The sequence below is a fragment of the Rhinichthys klamathensis genome, unplaced genomic scaffold (genome assembly GCF_029890125.1).
Source record: "Rhinichthys klamathensis goyatoka isolate OS25496 unplaced genomic scaffold, OSU_Roscu_1.1 h1tg000680l_1, whole genome shotgun sequence".
NCBI classification, from domain to species: Eukaryota; Metazoa; Chordata; class Actinopteri; order Cypriniformes; family Leuciscidae; genus Rhinichthys; species Rhinichthys klamathensis.
Window position 1 is genome coordinate 37302 of NW_026607112.1, and position 20363 is coordinate 57664.

At 40.9% G+C, this 20363-nt stretch overlaps 1 protein-coding gene across 1 annotated transcript in view; it reads left to right on the plus strand.

The window, feature by feature from the left end:
- Positions 1-7385: 7385 nt before the first annotated feature.
- The window catches only part of chn1 (chimerin 1), a 75481-nt gene continuing 62503 nt past the window's right edge, over positions 7386-20363 (plus strand). The window contains exons 1-3 of the mRNA XM_056241883.1: positions 7386-7770; positions 13923-13961; positions 14389-14444. Of these exons, the coding sequence (XP_056097858.1) occupies positions 7752-7770; positions 13923-13961; positions 14389-14444 (114 nt within the window). The 5' untranslated portion in view covers positions 7386-7751. The remainder of the gene's footprint in view (positions 7771-13922; positions 13962-14388; positions 14445-20363) is intronic.

The following is a 20363-nucleotide window of genomic DNA, read 5'->3' on the forward strand; positions in this document are numbered from 1 at the left end:
GAGAGTGTTTAGGGTTAAAAATTTAATTCTGTCAGTAATTACTCACCCTCATGTTGTTCCAACCCCGTAAGACTTTCTTTCATCCTCAGAACACAAATTAAGATATTTTTTATTAAATCTAAGAGCTGGATCACTCCTCCATAGGCTTCTAGGTAATTGTATTCTGCCGGCCCAGAAAAGTTATTAAAGACATCGTTAAAATAGTCCGAGTGACTACAGTGGCTCAACCTTAAGTTTATCAAGCGACGAGAATACTTTTTGTGCGCAACCCCCCCCCCAAAATAACAACTTTATTCAACTATTCATTTTCTTCTGTGTGTGCCTCTGACATGAGCGCCACGACGCATGCGCGAGAACTGAGAAGATGACGCAGACGGCCGGGTCTCGATGTAGTGTTTTAAATGGTTCTAAAGTGAGCATTTCTTGGATGTCCGAATCGTGAGAAACCAACTAGAAAACGTTAAAGTGCCTTACCAATGCCACTAAATTAATGGCTTACCTTTCACACTTTCCCATCACATGATCGTGAGCGTCATCATCTCAGTTCTCGCTAATTTGTGTTCTTGAAGATGAACCAAAGTCTTATGGGGTTGGAACAACATGAGGTTGAGTAATTACTGACAGAATGTACATTTTTGGGTGAACTAACCCTTTAGCGCGCATGCAGTGGCCATTGTAAGTCCACAAGTCTGTAAGTGCATATTTAGTGTGCCGTTTGGGACAGGCCCACAGTCAAAGCGTCATTACTTCACGAACGTGTGGACTCAGAGGAAGATCACGAGGGCTTAGTTTCCATTTGGGACAGGGCCATGGGGAGAGCAGAGTGTGCCAGGCGTAGGAGCCCAACCAGGGTATCTCAAAATCACAACTTTGTTTTTGGATTGTTTTTTATTTTTATTTACTTTTCAATTGCACATAAACACGTTTTAGCCAATTAACCAATGGTGTAGTAAAATAAAATGATAATCTGTTACTTAAAGAAAGTGATAAGTGAGAGTGAATCAGAGTGAACTTGCATGCATGATGTAAACGACGCGAAGACGAACATGATGACCAGGGTTGCCAAGTCCATGGTTTTCCTGCAGAGTTGGGTTACTTCAAACTGTTGCTGCTGATTCAATCAAAATCAAATAGAAACAGCACATTAAAGTGAAACGTTACAACTGCATGATGTAACCACCTTTTGGATGAACGTGCACTGTACAGGTCTGGTGTAAAGAGTGCCAAAAACGTCCGCCGAATAGATAAAAGTATTGCTCAGCAACAAACACAATTAGAGGGAACATTGGACGGTGTGTTGCATCTGATTTGAGACCTGTGGGCTTTGAATTGTACTCTGCGGACTTACAAGTTCAAGATGCTAATGCTCAAGAATATAGTGTTTTAAATTCAATATCAGGATTGGATTTTCATTATGGACCTAATGGACACATACTTTTATATCGAAATTCTGCCACAGCGTAGGAAGTATCTCAGGTTCACTATCGGGGCGAAGCTTACCAATATCGGGTGCTTCTGTTCGGCCTAACCTTGTCACCCCGCACTTTCAAGAAGTGCATGGATGCTACGCTGACTCCACGCTCAATTATATTGATGTCTGGCTCATATTGGCCCAGTCAAAGGAGTCCAGCAACAAGATGTTGTTCTTGATCATTTCGAGAATTTGGGGATGAGACTGAAGAGCATACTCTTCCCGAGGCAGAGGATAACGTTTCTTGGGTTGGTGTGGGATTAAATTTCAGCGCAGGCACACTCCTGCTAGAATCGAGTCCATTCTGATCGCCATGAAGGAAACCAAGGTAGGTCGAGAAATTATGTCCAACAATACCAAAGACTGTATTGCCAGCATGATAACTTTGGGGCTGCTATACATGAGACCCTTTCAGATGTGGCTAAAAGCTGAAGATGAAGATGATAAGGGTAGCATGCAGAGTGCTTAGTTCCCTTTCAATGTGGAGGAGTCCCCGGTTCCACAATAAGGTCTTGTTGTCATTGCAAGACAGTGAATACCGATGGCTCCCTCACAGGATTGGGGCACTTTCTGAATGGTCGCCCAGCCCAGGGGGTCTGGGAAGGCCGACATCTCCTTAACATTAATTGCCTGGAGATGAAGTCTGTATTTCTGTCTCTCAGGTACTTCCTCCTAGACCTGAGGGGCTACAACATGTTGGTATGGACAGACAACATGTCAGTAGTCTCTTACATAAATCATCAGAGCGGATTGCATTCACACCCCTGTTCAGATTGGTGCAGCAGATCCAGAGAGCAGTCTCAATTCCAGGGCATTCAAATATGGGAGCACACATCTGGCCCGGGGCAGGGGCTGAGGCCTGGGGAATAGAGACTGCACCCCAAGGTAGAGGTTCAACTGAAGTGGATGTGTTCGCCTCAGAAGAGTCGACCCACTGTCCCTTCTGGTTGCCCCTCACACCTCTACGTCTGTACACTTTTCCCCTGATCATCAGGCCTGAGTGTGGTTCTTGGACCTGATATCTTTCCTGGAAGGCTCAGATGATATTTCACCCCAAGCCCGAGATGTGGAAGCTGTTGGTCTGGTCCTTGAGGTGTCAGGTCCTGAGGATTTGTGTTAACCGCTCAGGCTTGTGGAGTGTCCAAGCAGCTTCTGTCCCACTGGATTGTTGATGCAATTTATCTCGCCTATGAGGCTTGTGGATTGTCTTCGCCTCTAGGCGTCAGAGCCCACTCCACTAGGAGTGTGGATTCTTCTAAGGCACTAAAGTTGATGATAAACAGGGCAACTGTTTTGAGCTTGGGCACTTTCCCGTTGAGAATGGGCAACAAATTTCTATCTGGATACTTTAGATCGGTCGTGGGCCCTGTGTCTCACCTGGTTGCCCGTTGACGGCACCAATGCTCAGCAATATTGCTCAAAAAGTTGCCACTTGTATCATCACCTTAAGGCTGGTGCTCTCCCCACACATTCATCAGGTTTTATAGTTTGGAAATGGATTCAACTCCAGGATCTCAGGTTGTTTTGGGTTAATTCTCCTCGTATGGCCATAAAGTTCATAAATTGAAAAAGAAAGAAAAAAAGTTTTCACTTTATTTTGATGGTCCCTTTAACACATTCTGATGACTATAAGTAATGTTGCCCCTACATGTCTACTAACTCTCATTAGACTGTTAGTAGAGTATTAGTAGACTGGTAGGGTTAGAAAAAGTTGACATGTAGTTGCAAAGTTACTTAGAGTCAGTATAATGTCTGTTGGAGGAGCATCACAATAGAGAGTTTGCAGATATTGAGCAGACAGTCTACTAATAGTCTGATGAGAGTTAGTTGACATGAAGTTCCTCATAGTCAACAGAATGTTCAAAAGGGACCATCAAAATAAAGTGTTTCCGAAAAATAAATAAAAAAAGTAAATCACAACCTTTTGGTCGATAATTTTTTCACTTTGCTTATGAGCATGTTTCGCCTCTAGGCATCAAGTAAACTATACTGGGTGCATGGTTTCTTTTTAGGCGTTAGCTAAAAGCTGCGCCCTAATGAGATGTTGTGCTGCGGCAGGCTGGTCCATTTCTTACTCCTTAATTGATTTTATAATTTGGACAATGAATGTACAAAGAAAGATATTTCAGTACCCAAACCCTTCAAGAGGTTAACAGGTTTATGCGTACTTATACTTCACAATATAATTTGCTGCATATCATCCAGTCTTTGAGATTCAAGCATTCTCTGTGAAAGAAGATAAAGAAGATTCTGTATGCTTTTATAATCAAATAACTTCCTTTTTAGCCTTTTGAGGTGCGCAGAATGCTTTAAAATTTAAATGCTTTAAAAAGTCTTTAAAATTCAGTTTACCTGTGGGACTGACTGCATGCTTCATCTTTGGGTAGTGGGGCCTACTCCACCTGGTTAATATGCCTAATACTGTATATGTTTGTGTTGTGGCAGGCTGGACCTTTCCACCCACATTCATGGGTATTTATTGTTGAACTGGATTGTCCCAAGGCTTAAAGGGTTAGTTCACCCAAAAATAAAAATGATGTCATTAATGACTCACCCTCATGTCGTCCCAAGCCCGTAAGACCTCCGTTCATCTTCCGAACACAGTTTAAGATATTTTAGATTTAGTCCGAGAGCTTTCTGTCCCTCCATTGAAAATGTGTGTACGGTATACTGTCCTTGTCCAGAAAGGAAATAAAGACATCATCAAAGTAGTCCATGTGACATCAGTGGGTTAGTTGGAATGTTTTGAAGCATCGAAAATACATTTTGGTCCAAAAATAACAAAAACTACGACTTTATTCAGCATTGTATTGTGTTCCGGTTCTGTTGTGGATCCTTCCACAACTTCCTTTCTGGACAAGGACAGTATAGCGCACATACATTATCAATGGAGGGACAGAATGCTCTCGAACTAAATCTAAAATATCATAAACTGTGTTTCGAAGATGAATGGAGGTCTTACGGGCTTGGAACGACATGAGGGAGAGTCATTAATGACATCATTTTAATTTTTGGGCGAACTAACCCTTTAAACTCATTTGGGTTAATCCATTGGTCAGGCTTTTTTTTTTCTCAGTATGGCGAAATGGGTATTAATGTTCCTATAGCATCAACGTCATGACGCAGTGTTCAGTTCCACTCGAAAGGGAACGTCTCAGGTTATGTATGTAACCCTGTCACTGAGAGGGGAACGAGACACTGCACACGCAATGCCTGAAAACATCCTTCAGGAAATTATAATCTGGTGACGTGCATCTATTTATGGTCTCGGTGATGCGAACAGCTATGTCACCTGACCACGCTGTAGGCCAATAGAATTGGCGTGTTTTCACACGTCCATCAGACACCAGCTCACACAACATCTCTTTCCCCTCTCAGGGAACCCGCTTACATACAGTACATAACCTCAGAGTGACGTTATACAGAATTAATTTATTATGGTGTCGTTTATATATGGTTAACCACACCATATGTGATTTTTGAACTCAGAAACCAATTCAAAAGAGCGATTCTTTGTCAAATCGGACATTTTTAGTCAGGAGTGATGCTGCTCCCCCTTCTGTTTTACCTGGTATTGTCGTATCAACAGCTCATCCCGCACCTCACTGGGTGTGTTAACTATTGCTCACACATCCTATTGTTTTCTCAAGCATGAGCTTTAGCCTGACAAGACTGAGAGGAACTAAACAGAGTGTGGATGTACTGACCTTTCAGTGTTTCTGGACGAGTGCATCTACAGTTTGTTGAGAATGCCAGCACTGCCCAGTCACTGTTGTACATGTCAAACCAAATCATTTTAGCACCTTTATATTTACCACATTATTACTTTTAGACTCATTTTAAACTGAACAATTTAAGGACATAAACTAGCAACACACCTGTTAAAAATTGCATTGTGTTTCCAAAAGATCCAGAAAAATTTCCAAAAGATCCAGAATCCTTGTTCAAAAATAACCATTACTTAAGCCTATACACACGACACGCCTCACACCTCTTTTTAGTCTTCTTGTATTCAACAGACTCTTTAGGATATTTACTTTTATTCAACGGCAGGAAACGAGAGCCGAACAATAAATGCAGTGTCAGGGGCTCAAGTCCTCTGAGCATAACCACTGGGTGGCTATTGTCTGAACTTCCTGTTAACGTGTGTATAATACTACTGTCAGTTTAGGGCGACACGGCCATCTGGGAAACATATTGGAGAGTTTGTTTTACTTTAAACCAATGCAAGGTATAAGCCTTTGCAGAGCTTCAAATGCTTTGCACTGTAGCATATAGTGATATTATTGTGTGTATTGTTTGGGGAAAAGTTCTAAGAGTACTTATTTTATACAAGTGTTCTGTCAAAATTGTGTAAAATATAAACCAAAATAGACATCTGAATGTATTCGTGTTCTACTTTGGCAATGTTTTTACCATTTTGCACTACAACAACTCTCAAATTAAGCTCATGTCTGCATGGCTCATATAAGGTATTTGTAAATTGTGGCATCTAATGCCAGTGTTCCCTACACTGCTTTTTAACTGTGGCACACCTGTACTGTTGAATGTACAACACGATAAAAAAATAAGTGATATTTTTTGTCACTAAATGTGATAAGATAAGGTGATAATGAAAGACAGGGTGCCACAAAAAATGGCAAGAAAAAGACAGCGTATCCCAAAAAATGGATAAAAATAGAGCAGTGTCAGAATCACAAACAAATGACTTTTTTAAACAGGTTTTTAAAAGATAGCTGTTTAAAAGAAAAGATATCTGGACGATATTCGACAAAAGTTCACACACTTTGACTTACACCCCAAAAGTTCTTACTTTAAAAATATAAACATAATATTGAATTTTCGATATGGGTGTGATTTTTATAAAGTAAAACATTCAAGTATCTTTAAGGTATGTTTACCACAAGCCTTATTTCACTCATAAATTGAAAACCCCCAATATAAAAACCCATAGGAGAACCCTTGAGGAAACCAGTGGCGAATTACTCTTCCTGGTTACGGCGTCATCCCTGCAAACAAGTCTCCAGAAGAGCACATTCAATTCAACAGCAGTGCTAAATATTCAACAAAATCAGAAGAAGCTAATCCAGACATCATTTATTCGCCTTTTTGTACTAAATTTAGCAATATGGAATGAAATTATGACTTCATGAGCAATGAATCATCCATCCATTTTCCAAATCTAAACCACTTGTCCTAGGATGCAGGGATGCTTGAGCCTGTCCCAACACCTTGGGCTGAAGGCAGGGAAACACCTTGGACGCGTGGCCAGTCAATCACAGGGCTCACACACACACACCGGCCAGTTTAGGGTCTCCAGTTCACCTATCCTGTTCACTATCTTTGGATTGGGGGAAACCGGAGCACCCAGAGGAAACCTACGCTAACATGGGTTAAACATGCAAACTCCACACAAAAGGCCTCCATGGCTCCTGGACTCAAACTGCTACACTAAGCCGTCACAATGAATCATATTTTTCACAATTTGTCGTAATTTTTTCACATTTCAACTTTCAACTAGTGATGTTTAAGGCTATACTGGCCAGCACTGCTGCTCTAAATATTAGATCGGAATCGATTTAACATGGAATATGGAGTCGATTCCAAAATTTATTTACCTGAGGATGTGATCGCTGTTGCCATGTTGCATGAACTTGTTGCCAAAAATATGATAATTGCTTTTATCTGTTGTTTATTTGCATTGTGAGACTTTCCCGTAACTACAATGCAAATAGACAGTGCATGAGGAAATTAGGAAAAATGTGTCGAATTGTCATATTATAACACGTAAACACACACCCTGCATCATCATGTCGTCACAGAGAGGGGGTCTCCATGGTAACGCGCCATGAAGAGGCTGCAGTCCCTGAGGAAGAGCGCGCCCGCGTGTGTGTGTGTGTGTGGATCTGGTCATGTGGTCTCACAAGATGGCGACTCCAGTGCTGGGATGTGAGGAGTGAATCAGACCTGCAGTAAAACACACCGCGCTCATCACAACTGCTGCTCACACACACACCCGATCATCTCTCCTCACACAACACACTCATTCTCCAGTGCTCGCTGTTCAGCTGTTGCTGTTGGATTCGCTGGGATTTAAAGTTTAGCTCGGCAACATCGCTTATGCAGGATTCCTAGATTGGACAATTCATCAAAACCCCATCGCCTTCCGAATATAATCATACAATCAGAGTCCTTCCTCGTGGAATAACTGTGGATGTGAGGATATAAGGCAGATTGTGTGTGTTGTTCAAACCGTTGTCCATCTGGATCACTGACTGCAATGGCCATCCATGTGTTCGGTGAGTCGATCATATTTCATAGCTTTTATTATAGTTCCTATGCCAACAGATCGCAGTGTGTAATGTGTGTGAAAGCAAACACACACACACATGGATTTGACAGATTTCCCTTTGGGCTCGTGATGTTGCGCGATCATAACATGATATTGTATCGTTTTTTTCAGTGAAAGTAACAGTAGTCACTGACCATCTGTGTTTTTATTTGCATTATTGCGTGCAGATGAACACAAGTCACAATGAGATCATGTGTTCAAAATAAGTTTGACTTCACCCTGCAGTTTGCCATTGTTCTGATGATATTGAAGGAGATCAGGTTATTCTTTTCTTTTGTTTGTCTTCATTTGCTTTGTTGAAGTAGTCAGTATCGTCCTTCATATAGCAACAGGTTAATATATTGAACCAGAACGGAGAAACATGTTGACATGTTCTGTGACCCAATCTAAAATATTTTAAGCATAAATTAATATGCAAGATGTTTATGAGCTCATATTAATTATTGGACTATAGAATTAGCGCTTTATACATTTCATCAAAAATAATGTCACGGCAGGACCATTTCAAATGAACAAAAGGTGATTCAAATGAATGAAAAACCATCTAAATGCACACTTGATATACATGTGAACTTAAAACATGAATTTTATTCAAAACAAGCTCTTGGACATGTTATATATCAGGATATGGCCTCAAACACTTGTTGACATTATGGAGAAAAAATATATGTGCTCTTATCTTTGGACGAGGAAACGTACGCCTCATTTTTCTATTAATATGTAATGCTGAATCATACACACAGATTATCAGGTCTAGTGTGTGACTGTTCGCGTTAAAGGAATAGTTCACCCAAAAAAAAAACATAATTTACTTGCCCTCAAGTCATCCTAGGTGTACATGACTTTCTTCTTTCATACGAATACAATCAGAGTTATATTATTAATAAACACCCTGACACTTCCAATAATGACAGTGAATGGTACCTTAGATTTTGAAGCCCAAAAAAACGCATCCTTCCATCATAAAAATAATCTGTATGGCTCCATAAGGTTAATAAAGCCCTTCTGAAGTGAAGACAAATATCCATATTTATAACTCTAAACTCATAAACTATAATCACTGACTTCCGGTAACGGCCGTATGCGAGTCGAGTTCTGGCGGAAGAGTGACCTCTGACCCGACGCATGACAAGTGACCTCTGACCCGAGTCCGAGGCATGGCGAGTGACCTCTGACCCGACGCATGGCGAGTGACCTCTGACCCGACGCATGACCAGCGACCTCTGACCTGAGTCCGACGCATGATTGGTGACCTCTGACCCGAGTCCGACGCATGACGGGTGACCTCTGACCCGAGTCCGACGCATGGCGAGTGACCTCTGACCCGACGCATGACCAGCGACCTCTGACCCGACGCATGACCAGCGACCTCTGACCCGACGCATGACCAGCGACCTCTGACCCGACGCATGGCGAGTGACCTCTGACCGACGAGTGACCTCTGACCGACGCCTGACGAGTGACCTCTGACCCGACGCCTGACGAGTGACCTCTGACCCGACGCATGACGAGTGACCTCTGACCCGACGCATGGCGAGTGACCTCTGACGACGCCTGACGAGTGACCTCTGACCCGACGCCTGACGAGTGACCTCTGACCCGACGCATGACGAGTGACCTCTGACCCGACGCATGACGAGTGACCTCTGACCCGACGCATGGCGAGTGACCTCTGACCGACGCCTGACGAGTGACCTCTGACCCAACGCATGACGTAATGACGAACGCGGAAGCGCAGAGGACAGAGTAAAACAAAACACCAGTCCAGAATTGACCCTTCGCAGGGAGCTTGATTGACAGGTGATCTGACCAATCATACTTCGCCATCCGCCATTTTGTCCGACAAAGCAGTCAGGAGAGTTAGGAGATTAACATGGGAGGATTTGAATTTGAAAAACGGTGTGTACTGATGCCTTTCTGCGGTTAAAACAACATTCCTTCTTATGTTCAGTCATGTTTATTTGATGCTATAAATGAACTAGAAGGAAGAGATGATCGGATCACGAGCAGCTTTAACTGATGCTCTACAGCGATCTGTCACGACACATTAAAGAGACACAAAACGGTATTTATTGTTTAAATTTCTTTTAAAAAAATTACTAAATTTGAAAGGTGAGACTTTGTTTAAAGGGCACTGCGCACTGTTGACGTTGACAGCAGCGCGGATTGATAGAAATGGATAGAAAATAGTGCCGATTAAAACTGAGGTATGAATTTTGACCGGCGTGTTTTTTATGTGGTAAATTAATCAAGCTTTGAAACGCAAATAATTTTTTCATGTAAAAACGCACAGTTTTGTGGCACCGGAAAAAAACCGAGAGTACTTTATTGAAAAACTTCCAGCGGCCAGAACTCTGACCAGGGAGGTGACAACAGAGTGGGTCAGTGTGTATGCACTATAGTGCTGGTAAGGATTGCATACAACTTCATGTCTTAAATGGGCGAACTAACCCTTTAATATGTTTAATATCAAAAGTAACCGAAAAGTAACCTGGTCTGTCAGCGTGTTGTCAGTCCGCAATGTATTTTTCACTGCGTGAGAACATGGTGTGTGTGTGTGTGTGAGAGCAGCGTAGCTTGTCGGACATAGCGACAGTAACTAAGGGGGGCGGGTCTTTGCGAACTGTCAATTAAAAGTGTAAAACACAAATTTTTAAAGAGAAATGTGGGAGGAGCTTGAGTTTGTTGCCCAGCTCTATTTGTTTGAACCGCGAGAGGCGTCAAAGCTTACACTAGTCCTACAGGACATCATACGCCATGCGTCGGGTCAGAGGTCACCCGTCATGCGTCGGGTCAGAGGTCACCCGTCATGCCTCGGGTCAGAGGTCACCCGTCATGCGTCGGGTCAGAGGTCACCCGTCATGCCTCGGGTCAGAGGTCACCCGTCATGCGTCGGGTCAGAGGTCACCCGTCATGCCTCGGGTCAGAGGTCACCCGTCATGCGTCGGGTCAGAGGTCACCCGTCATGCGTCGGGTCAGAGGTCACCCGTCATGCCTCGGGTCAGAGGTCACCCGTCATGCGTCGGGTCAGAGGTCACCCGTCATGCGTCGGGTCAGAGGTCACCCGCCATGCCTCGGGTCAGAGGTCACCCGTCATGCGTCGGGTCAGAGGTCACCCGTCATGCGTCGGGTCAGAGGTCACCCGTCATGCGTCGGGTCAGAGGTCACTCGCCATGCCTCGGGTCAGAGGTCACTCGTCATGCGTCGGGTCAGAGGTCACCCGTCATGCGTCGGGTCAGAGGTCACCCGTCATGCGTCGGGTCAGAGGTCACCCGTCATGCGTCGGGTCAGAGGTCACCCGTCATGCGTCGGGTCAGAGGTCACTCGCCATGCCTCGGGTCAGAGGTCACCCGTCATGCGTCGGGTCAGAGGTCACCCGTCATGCGTCGGGTCAGAGGTCACCCGTCATGCGTCGGGTCAGAGGTCACCCGTCATGCGTCGGGTCAGAGGTCACCCGTCATGCGTCGGGTCAGAGGTCACCCGTCATGCGTCGGGTCAGAGGTCACTCGCCATGCCTCGGGTCAGAGGTCACCCGTCATGCGTCGGGTCAGAGGTCACCCGCCATGCGTCGGGTCAGAGGTCACTCGCCATGCCTCGGGTCAGAGGTCACCCGTCATGCGTCGGGTCAGAGGTCACCCGTCATGCGTCGGGTTAGAGGTCACCCGTCATGCGTCGGGTCAGAGGTCACCCGTCATGCGTCGGGTCAGAGGTCACCCGTCATGCGTCGGGTCAGAGGTCACCCGTCATGCGTCGGGTCAGAGGTCACTCGCCATGCCTCGGGTCAGAGGTCACTCGTCATGCGTCGGGTCAGAGGTCACCCGTCATGCGTCGGGTCAGAGGTCACCCGTCATGCGTCGGGTCAGAGGTCACCCGTCATGCGTCGGGTCAGAGGTCACCCGTCATGCGTCGGGACAGAGGTCACCCGTCATGCGTCGGGTCAGAGGTCACCCGTCATGCGTCGGGTCAGAGGTCACCCGTCATGCGTCGGGTCAGAGGTCACTCTTCTGCCGGAACTAGACTCGCGTATGGTCGTAACTGTTAGAAATATGGATATTTTTCTTACTCAAACGCATGGCTATGCTTCAGAAGGCCTATATTGAGTAGTATGGATTTCTTTTATGATGGATGGATACACTTTTTTGGGTTTCAAAATCGAAGGTACCATTCACTCCCATTATAAAGCTTGGAAAAGAGCCAGGATATTTTTTTATTCTGGCTCTTCCAAATGCTTCAAACTTGGAAGTACCCTTTGTGATGAACAATAGAATGTTTTTTTTTTTTTTCTATTTTGGATGTTTCTGTGAAAGGAAGAGGAAGCTGTCAGAGGCTCTTTCCTTGGAGAGAGAGAGTGAGAGTGAGTTGTAATGGTTGTGGAGCGGGGCCAGTCGTGCTGTGAAGGGCCTCTCCTCTCTATTGTTCATGAAGTGCTCACTGCAGGGTCTTTACACAGGGTTTCCTGCTCGTATTCATTAATCTTCTAATGAGCACTCGGAAGAAGCATCTACATCTTGCTGTCAGCTCAACTGCAAATCCATCCAGAAACGCCACCAACACCGTATACCCTGCAAAATATCCTGCATTTAAAAAAAGAGGAGTACAAATAAGAAGGTTATCAAGGCTGCTTTTAATTATTTGATGAAAAATACAGTAAACCTGTAATATTGTGAAATAATATTACAATTTAAATTAAGTTTTCCATGTTAATAATATATAGTGAAATGTAATTTATTCTGTGATCAAAGTTGTATTTTTAGCATCATTACTCCAGTCTTCAGTGTCACATGATCCTTCAGAAATCAAGTCTAATTATTAATGCTAATCAAACAACAAAAGAGAAAATCTCTCACTGCTCGTCTTAAGCGCTTTTGTAACTTTAGTAAGAATAAATGTATATTTAATTTATACATTAATCACTATGCATGTTTTTTTTATATACATTTGATTACTTTATACATGTTATGCAGTATTTCTGGTTGTTTTTCAGGTGGCTCTGTCATTTGTGTCTTTGTTGTTTGTAGTTTGTTTTCTTTGCTCTTTTTCATCACTGTTTACTAGTCTTCAGTAAGCTTGAGAGGTTTTTTTAGGCTAGAATTAGTTTTTTTTAATTCTATTAAAAATGGAGATAAGAATGATGACATTTCAATGGTATCAAAAATGTTGATATCTAAAAAAACAACTATATTGTGATACATATCGTTATCTTGAAATAATATTACTCATATCCTGATATTCGATTGGTCATATCGCCCACCCCATAGAAACCCTGAGACTTTACTTTCCAAGATTCTTTGATGAAAAGAAAGTTCAAACGAACATCATTTATTTAAAATATAATTATTTTGTATCGTAATAAATGTCTTTACTGTCACTTTTGATTAATTTAATAAAGTGAATAAAAGTTTTTTTTTTTTTACCCCAAACATTTGAATGGTATTGTATCTCTGTTTCCACAGAAATATTTGAACATTGATAATAATCATAAATGTTTCTTGAGCATCAAATCATCATATTAGAGTGATTTCTGAAGGATCATGTGACTCTGAAGACTGGAGTTATGATGCTGGAAATTCAGCTTTGAATAAATTACACTTTATATTTTATTATACTTATACTTATTTTATTTTATTTTATTATACTTTATATTCACATAGAAAACAGCAGTTTAAAATTGTAATAATATTCAATATCAAAGAAATGCAAAAAACATAAAAAAACGCATTTATTCCAAACTTTTGGCCAACATAATATTATATAATATCATATTTCCTCTGTGTCTTGCATTGTCAACTAAAATGAATAAATTTAGTTTTAAAAAAAACTTTAACAAAATAATAAACTGCAACTCGTCCTGTTGTCCAGCAGAAGGCAGTCTCACACCATCAACACACACACACACACACACACACACACACACACACACACGTGAGGCTCTTGTGAAATGTCCTAGTGATGTTTGCTTTGGCTTACACACACTCATGTCAGATCACTAATACATACATAAAGATGTAAACATGAATTCTACTAGCGTTTCTTTTTAATGTGTCATTTTTCATACGCGAGCACTTGTTTAATTGAATAATGTCTCTTTTTTCCTCTCAGATAACGATGAGTACAGACCTCCCGTGTGGAAATCCTATTGTAAGTGTACTTTATAATGATTCAGCGACGTATAAAAGTGCAAAAAAGTGTTTTCTGTAAAATTTTCTTTGCTGTAAGATTTCACAAGTAAACATAATTCTAGTAGAGAAGTAAATCACCCTGTTTTATCTAGAGAGTACAGCTAATGAAAAGTTATTTTTTTTTAAAAAAAAAAGAAAAAAGAAGCCATGTATAATATAGAAATATGCAGTTAGATATGTACCTTTGCAAAAATATAAATATACAGACTTTCTCGTGCGCACGAGAAACTTTGAAACTCTCGAGATGCGTTTCTCGTGAGCACGTGAAAGTTTTGCAAATGTCCCTTTAAGGGCTCCGTAGTACGTGTATATAATTAACGGTATATATATTCCCATAGATAGACAGTAAATAAACATATCCCCCTTGTCCTGTGTGACTGTAATAGTGTACCAGCTCCAGCAGGAGGCGCCGCATCCACGCAGGGTCACGTGCACATCTGAGGTGAGTGTGTGTGAACATCGAGACTAGAATCGCAATGCAACACAAATAGGCTCTGAAAATGAAAGGGTTGTAATAATGAATGTATAAACCTAAGACTTTTAAGCATACACACATGTCAGATAAAAACGTGAGGATTTGAATGGGGTTTTGTGAGTCTGGAGGAAGACACATTAATGACCAGCTATCTGTGCTTGTGTTGACCCCTGTCCTGCTGTTTACTCAGGTACAACCCTCAGTTCTTCAGATAGTTTGTTGATATTTCTGTGCATGGTATAAAAGGAGTATTATATAGGTCAGCCATCTTCACTGAATTACTAATGCATGTGTTAATTGCTCGAGGGTCTAGACTTCTGGTCCTCCAGAGGCGAGATGCAATATAAACACAGCAGAAGAGAGGTGCGCCGCTCCATTACTCAGGCTGATATTAGAGGCAGTAATTAAGGATGCTGCTGTTGAATTATTCATCTGTATCATGATAATCGTGTGTTTGTGGAAACGGTGCTGTGTTTAGAGACAGGGGTGAAACATTTTAAACTCACTGGCCTGTCCCATCACAGTTTATCTTTAATGATAATATTAGGAATTTATAATATGGTGGTGATCATATTGGTATTCATAATATTCAGGCTATATATTTTTTTATTTTTTTAATTAATTAATTAATAATTAAGTTTGATTAGGCCTGTACTACTTCTATCCTCCATTTTCACCTTAAAATGAAATGCAAGTAATTTGAAAATGAAGCCTATTTTAGGACTTTTTTATTTATTTATTTTTTCACAAAAATTAAACAAATGTATACCCAGTAAAAATGACTGTAGCACAATTATTATTATTATTTCAATTATTTCAATCAGCAGAAATTATAAGCAGCGCAACACACACTGTGATGGTTTAATACTTTAAATCAAATTTTTATTTAATATATATATTTGTTTATTTATTTATTCTTTCAGAATTATGTTAAAAAAAGAGCTAGTTACATTTCACCCCAAAATAAAAAGAACAATAATTTGTACTTTTTTTTTTTTGCCTAAAAAAGTGCCTATTTTTCTTTTTTTTGTTGCTTTGTGACATTTTCCATGACAATAAACGCATTCATCCCCAGTAAAAATACAATGGTACAATGATTTTGTTTTACATTTATATAGCATGCAGTGTTTAAATACTATTTATTCATTCATTCAGATTCAGTTTGATTCTGCCGTTTTTTCTTTTGCATTGACATTATTTTCAAATGAAACATTCCCAGTAAAAATTACTGTTGTACAATGATAAAAAAAAAAAAAAAATTAATCAACATAAATTATAGGCTGCACAACAAATACCACAATGGTTTAACATTTAATTGTACTTATTTTTTATATCGCATTGGTAAAAAAAATAAAAATTGTCAAATCATAAAATAGGCTAAATTTTCTTTAAGCAAAATGCAATTTCCAATTATTTCCTTTTAATTTTGCAATGAAATATGTCCTGGATATTTCTTGACAGGTTTCCCTTCTATTTTTCTGCTCTTCTACTGACTTCTACTCTTCTTCTGCTCTTCACAAGCTTTTCTGTGTTTGTTTTAAAAACAGGCAAACATTATAAGCGATCCCTCACGAGTGCTGACGCACATATATTCTGTTAAGTTTTAGTGTGACTGTGTTTTATATATTCGTATGTTCTCGTTGATCATAAAGAAAGCCATATGCTGTAGTGCCTCTTAAAGCCGCAGACGTGTGTGTGTGTGTGTTTGGAGGGAGTTTTAATAAGATGTTGATCTGCTGAACACTGATGGTGTCTCCTGCTGTCAGTGGCGGTTCTAGAGGGAGGCCAGGGGGGGCCAGTGCCCCTGTGACAAAAAGCTTGGCCCCCCTTGTGGCCCCCCTAAATGTGGAGTTTGAAATAATTTTTACAAAACTGTTTTTTGCTATCGTTGTATGCGTATTATTTTTTATTTTTCTATCTTAATTGTGGATTTGCATTTTCACGTGACAATTCGCATCACATTCGCGGGAATCGTGGCAGGATAACGCCTGTCTCCTGCACGCGAGAGAGGAGAGAAGGAGAAAGTTGGTAAATGTCAGTTCAGTTGTAAGTTCATTCTTTATGTGCGTATGGGGTGTGCGGTGTGTATTGTCTATTATGATATTGTAATCATTGTTTTAACTATGTACGAGGCACTGTGAGGTGACATCGCATTTGTCTATCGTCCTTTCACTGCTGTGTGCAGTTCATAGGTAGGCTATGTCCCCAAATTAGTTTTTGTCTTATATTTATATCATATTATGTTCTTATATTAGAATATCACATCAGCAAGAGTGCCGTTTTCCCGTGCACAATTGCAACTGTGATATTTATGTTATACAACAGTTAAATTAACAATAAGTTACCATTGGGAGTTACTTTTTTAGACACAATATTGTCAATATTGTTTGTTTTCCCTTTATTTCGCCGACTAGAATTTCATAATGAAACCGTAGTGAGTCTCAATGCAACACAGCGCTGATTTATTGACTGAAATCCGCGTTTTGAACGAATCACTTGCTTCTTTCCCGAATAAATCAGCCGTTTGAACAAATCGTTTGAATGAATGAATCCCTCTTACAGGGACTTGCCGCCGCCTACTGGCGGTTTTAGTTTCATATTTAAAGTATCCTTTAATTAAAACGTTAAAATTAGAAATAATTTCATATTTAAATATTGATTTAAAAAAAATCTCATAGCTTTATTTATGCAATTGTAAATGGAGTGTAAATATATTAATGCCACTTCTGTGTCACCTCTGCACTGCAAAGATGGATTTTGATTGAATTAATTAATTTGACTGGTAACAGTGGTACTGTATAATTATTGTATAATTAAGTATTATTGTATGAATAAGTATAATTACTGTATAATTTGAATGTTAGTATTTGACATAAAAGGTGATGCATAACTCTAAATAAGTTTAGAAAAAATGTCCATATATAGGTGAAAATGCCCCTGGAAATCAATTTAAGGTGGCAAATATTGCCCCTTAATTAAAAAATGTATTTCTGTCACTGCTGTGAACTGACCACTGCATAGAATATGAAAAATATTAATATCTTCGTGAGTCAGCTGTCAACAACAGGCCTAAACCAGCCATGGCACCAGCACAAAAACACAATCAGTAAAATATTATCTAATTATTAACAAAATGTTGAAAATATTGAAATATATTTTTGTCAATATTGCACACCCCTAATGTACGGTATTAATTTTGATTTCTTTAGGTCTTAAAAAGCCTTAAATTTGACTTTAAAAAGTGTGCAGGAACCCTGTAAACGGTTAGACATATCAAGTCGGTTATTTTCAGTAAATGAATTAATAAGCTTCTTGGTCCCCATTGCTTTTGCTCTATAGTTCTCAAAATGAAGAGAAAGAAGGACATCATGTCTATTACAGTTACTGTGACTAATACTGAATATGTAATGCAAATGTAAAAATATAATGGAAATGCAAATACATTGTTGAATGATTATAAACACGGTATTTTGCCTGTTAATGCCTGCAGCAGTGCAGAAAATGATATGACAACAATAAGGTCTAAATGTAACTGGCCCCTCTAACAGTACAACTGGCCCCAGCTTGGCCCCCCCAGTTGAAATGGGCTAGAACCGCCACTGCCTGCTGTTAGCACAATTCAGCAGGTATTTTACACACACCCCCTCTCAGCTGACTGGACGTCTTCTTAATTAATGCTGGATTAACATTAAACAGATGCACACTGCTCTTCATGTTTATCTCAAGGGCTTCTTAAGGATTCATTCTGGCCCGTTCCTCGCTCTGGGCTTCTGGCCATTATCTGCTCCTGTAAAGCGCATCAGTCCAGTGCGGGGCGGGGGGTTATTGTGCCAAGAGGTTTAACCCTGTCTAATCCCCTTCAAATGGCCCCACATTTATTTTTTGCATTCAGAACATGCAAATCAGTGAGCAGAGTCCTCTCACACACACACACACACACACACACACTGTCCAGAGCTCAGCACACAACTCACTGGACACTTCAAAAGCGTTCGGCTTTCCTTTTATCAAGAGTCATGATGACAGATAGTGCTTTTGCTTCAGGACTCTTACATTAGACATAAGTGGCGACCTCAGTGGCCTGTCTAATTTTAAACCCATAACCCGTACTTATTGTAATCTAGGTCATAATATATTTTTTTACGTCGCAGAATTTTCTTTGTGGTTTTTCCATGTTAAGTGTTCAGCAAACACAAAATGGTAAAATTTTGAAAGTTTTCTGCTAAAATGATTGGGATAAGATAATTATTTAAGACCCAGGAATACTTAGTTGCCAGGATTTTTAAAATAATTTATACTCTGAAATAGATGTTCTGGTTTCTTAGTTTGCTCATTTTCAAAATTTATTTTCATTAACGCAAATATCTAATCACCCAATCACATGGCAGCAACTCAGTGCATTAGTCAAGATGATCTGCAAGATCAAGTTCAAGTGCAAGTTCAAACTGAGCATCAGAATAGGCAATACAGTTGATTTAAGTGACTTTGAACATGCCATGGTCAGACGAGTGTTTCAGAAACTGCTGATCTACTGGGATTTTCACAAACAACCATCTCTAGGGTTTACAGAGAATGATCAGAAAAAGAGGAAATATCTAATGAGAGTCGGTTCTGTGGGAGAAAATGCCTTGTTGAGGTCAGAGGAGAATGACCAGACTGGTTCAGCTGATAGAAAGACAACAGTAACTCAAATAAGCACTTGATACAACCGAGGTCTGCAGAAGAACATCTCTGAACACACAATACACCAAACCTGGAAGCAGAAGAGCATCTCTGAACACACAACACACCAAACCTTGAAGCAGAAGAGCATCTCTGAACACACAACACACCAAACCTTGAAGCAGAAGAGCATCTCTGAACACACAACACACCAAACCTTGAAGCAGAAGAGCATCTCTGAACACACAACACACCAAACCTTGAAGCAGAAGAGCATCTCTGAACACACAACACACCAAACCTTGAAGCAGAAGAGCATCTCTGAACACACAACACACCAAACCTTGAAGCAGAAGAGCATCTCTGAACACACAACACACCAAACCTTGAAGCAGAAGAGCATCTCTGAACACACAACACACCAAACCTGGAAGCAGAAGAGCATCTCTGAACACACAACACACCAAACCTTGAAGTAGAAGAGCATCTCTGAACACACAACACACCAAACCTTGAAGCAGAAGAGCATCTCTGAACACACCAAACCTTGAAGCAGAACAGCATCTCTGAACGCACAACACACCAAACCTTGAAGCAGAAGAGCATCTCTGAACACACAACACACCAAACCTTGAAGCAGAAGAGCATCTCTGAACACACAACACACCAAACCTTGAAGCAGAAGAGCATCTCTGAACACACAACACACCAAACCTTGAAGCAGAAGAGCATCTCTGAACACACCAAACCTTGAAGCAGAACAGCATCTCTGAACGCACAACACACCAAACCTTGAAGCAGAAGAGCATCTCTGAACACACAACACACCAAACCTTGAAGCAGAAGAGCATCTCTGAACACACAACACACCAAACCTTGAAGCAGAAGAGCATCTCTGAACACACAACACACCAAACCTTGAAGCAGAAGAGCATCTCTGAACACACAACACACCAAACCTTGAAGCAGAAGAGCATCTCTGAACACACAACACATCAAACCTTGAAGTAGAAGAGCATCTCTGAACACACAACACACCAAACCTGGAAGCAGAAGAAAATCTCTGAACACACAACACACCAAACCTTGAAGCAGAAGAGCATCTCTGAACACACAACACACCAAACCTTGAAGCAGAAGAGCATCTCTGAACACAGAACACACCAAACCTTGAAGCAGAAGAGCATCTCTGAACACACAACACACCAAACCTTGAAGCAGAAG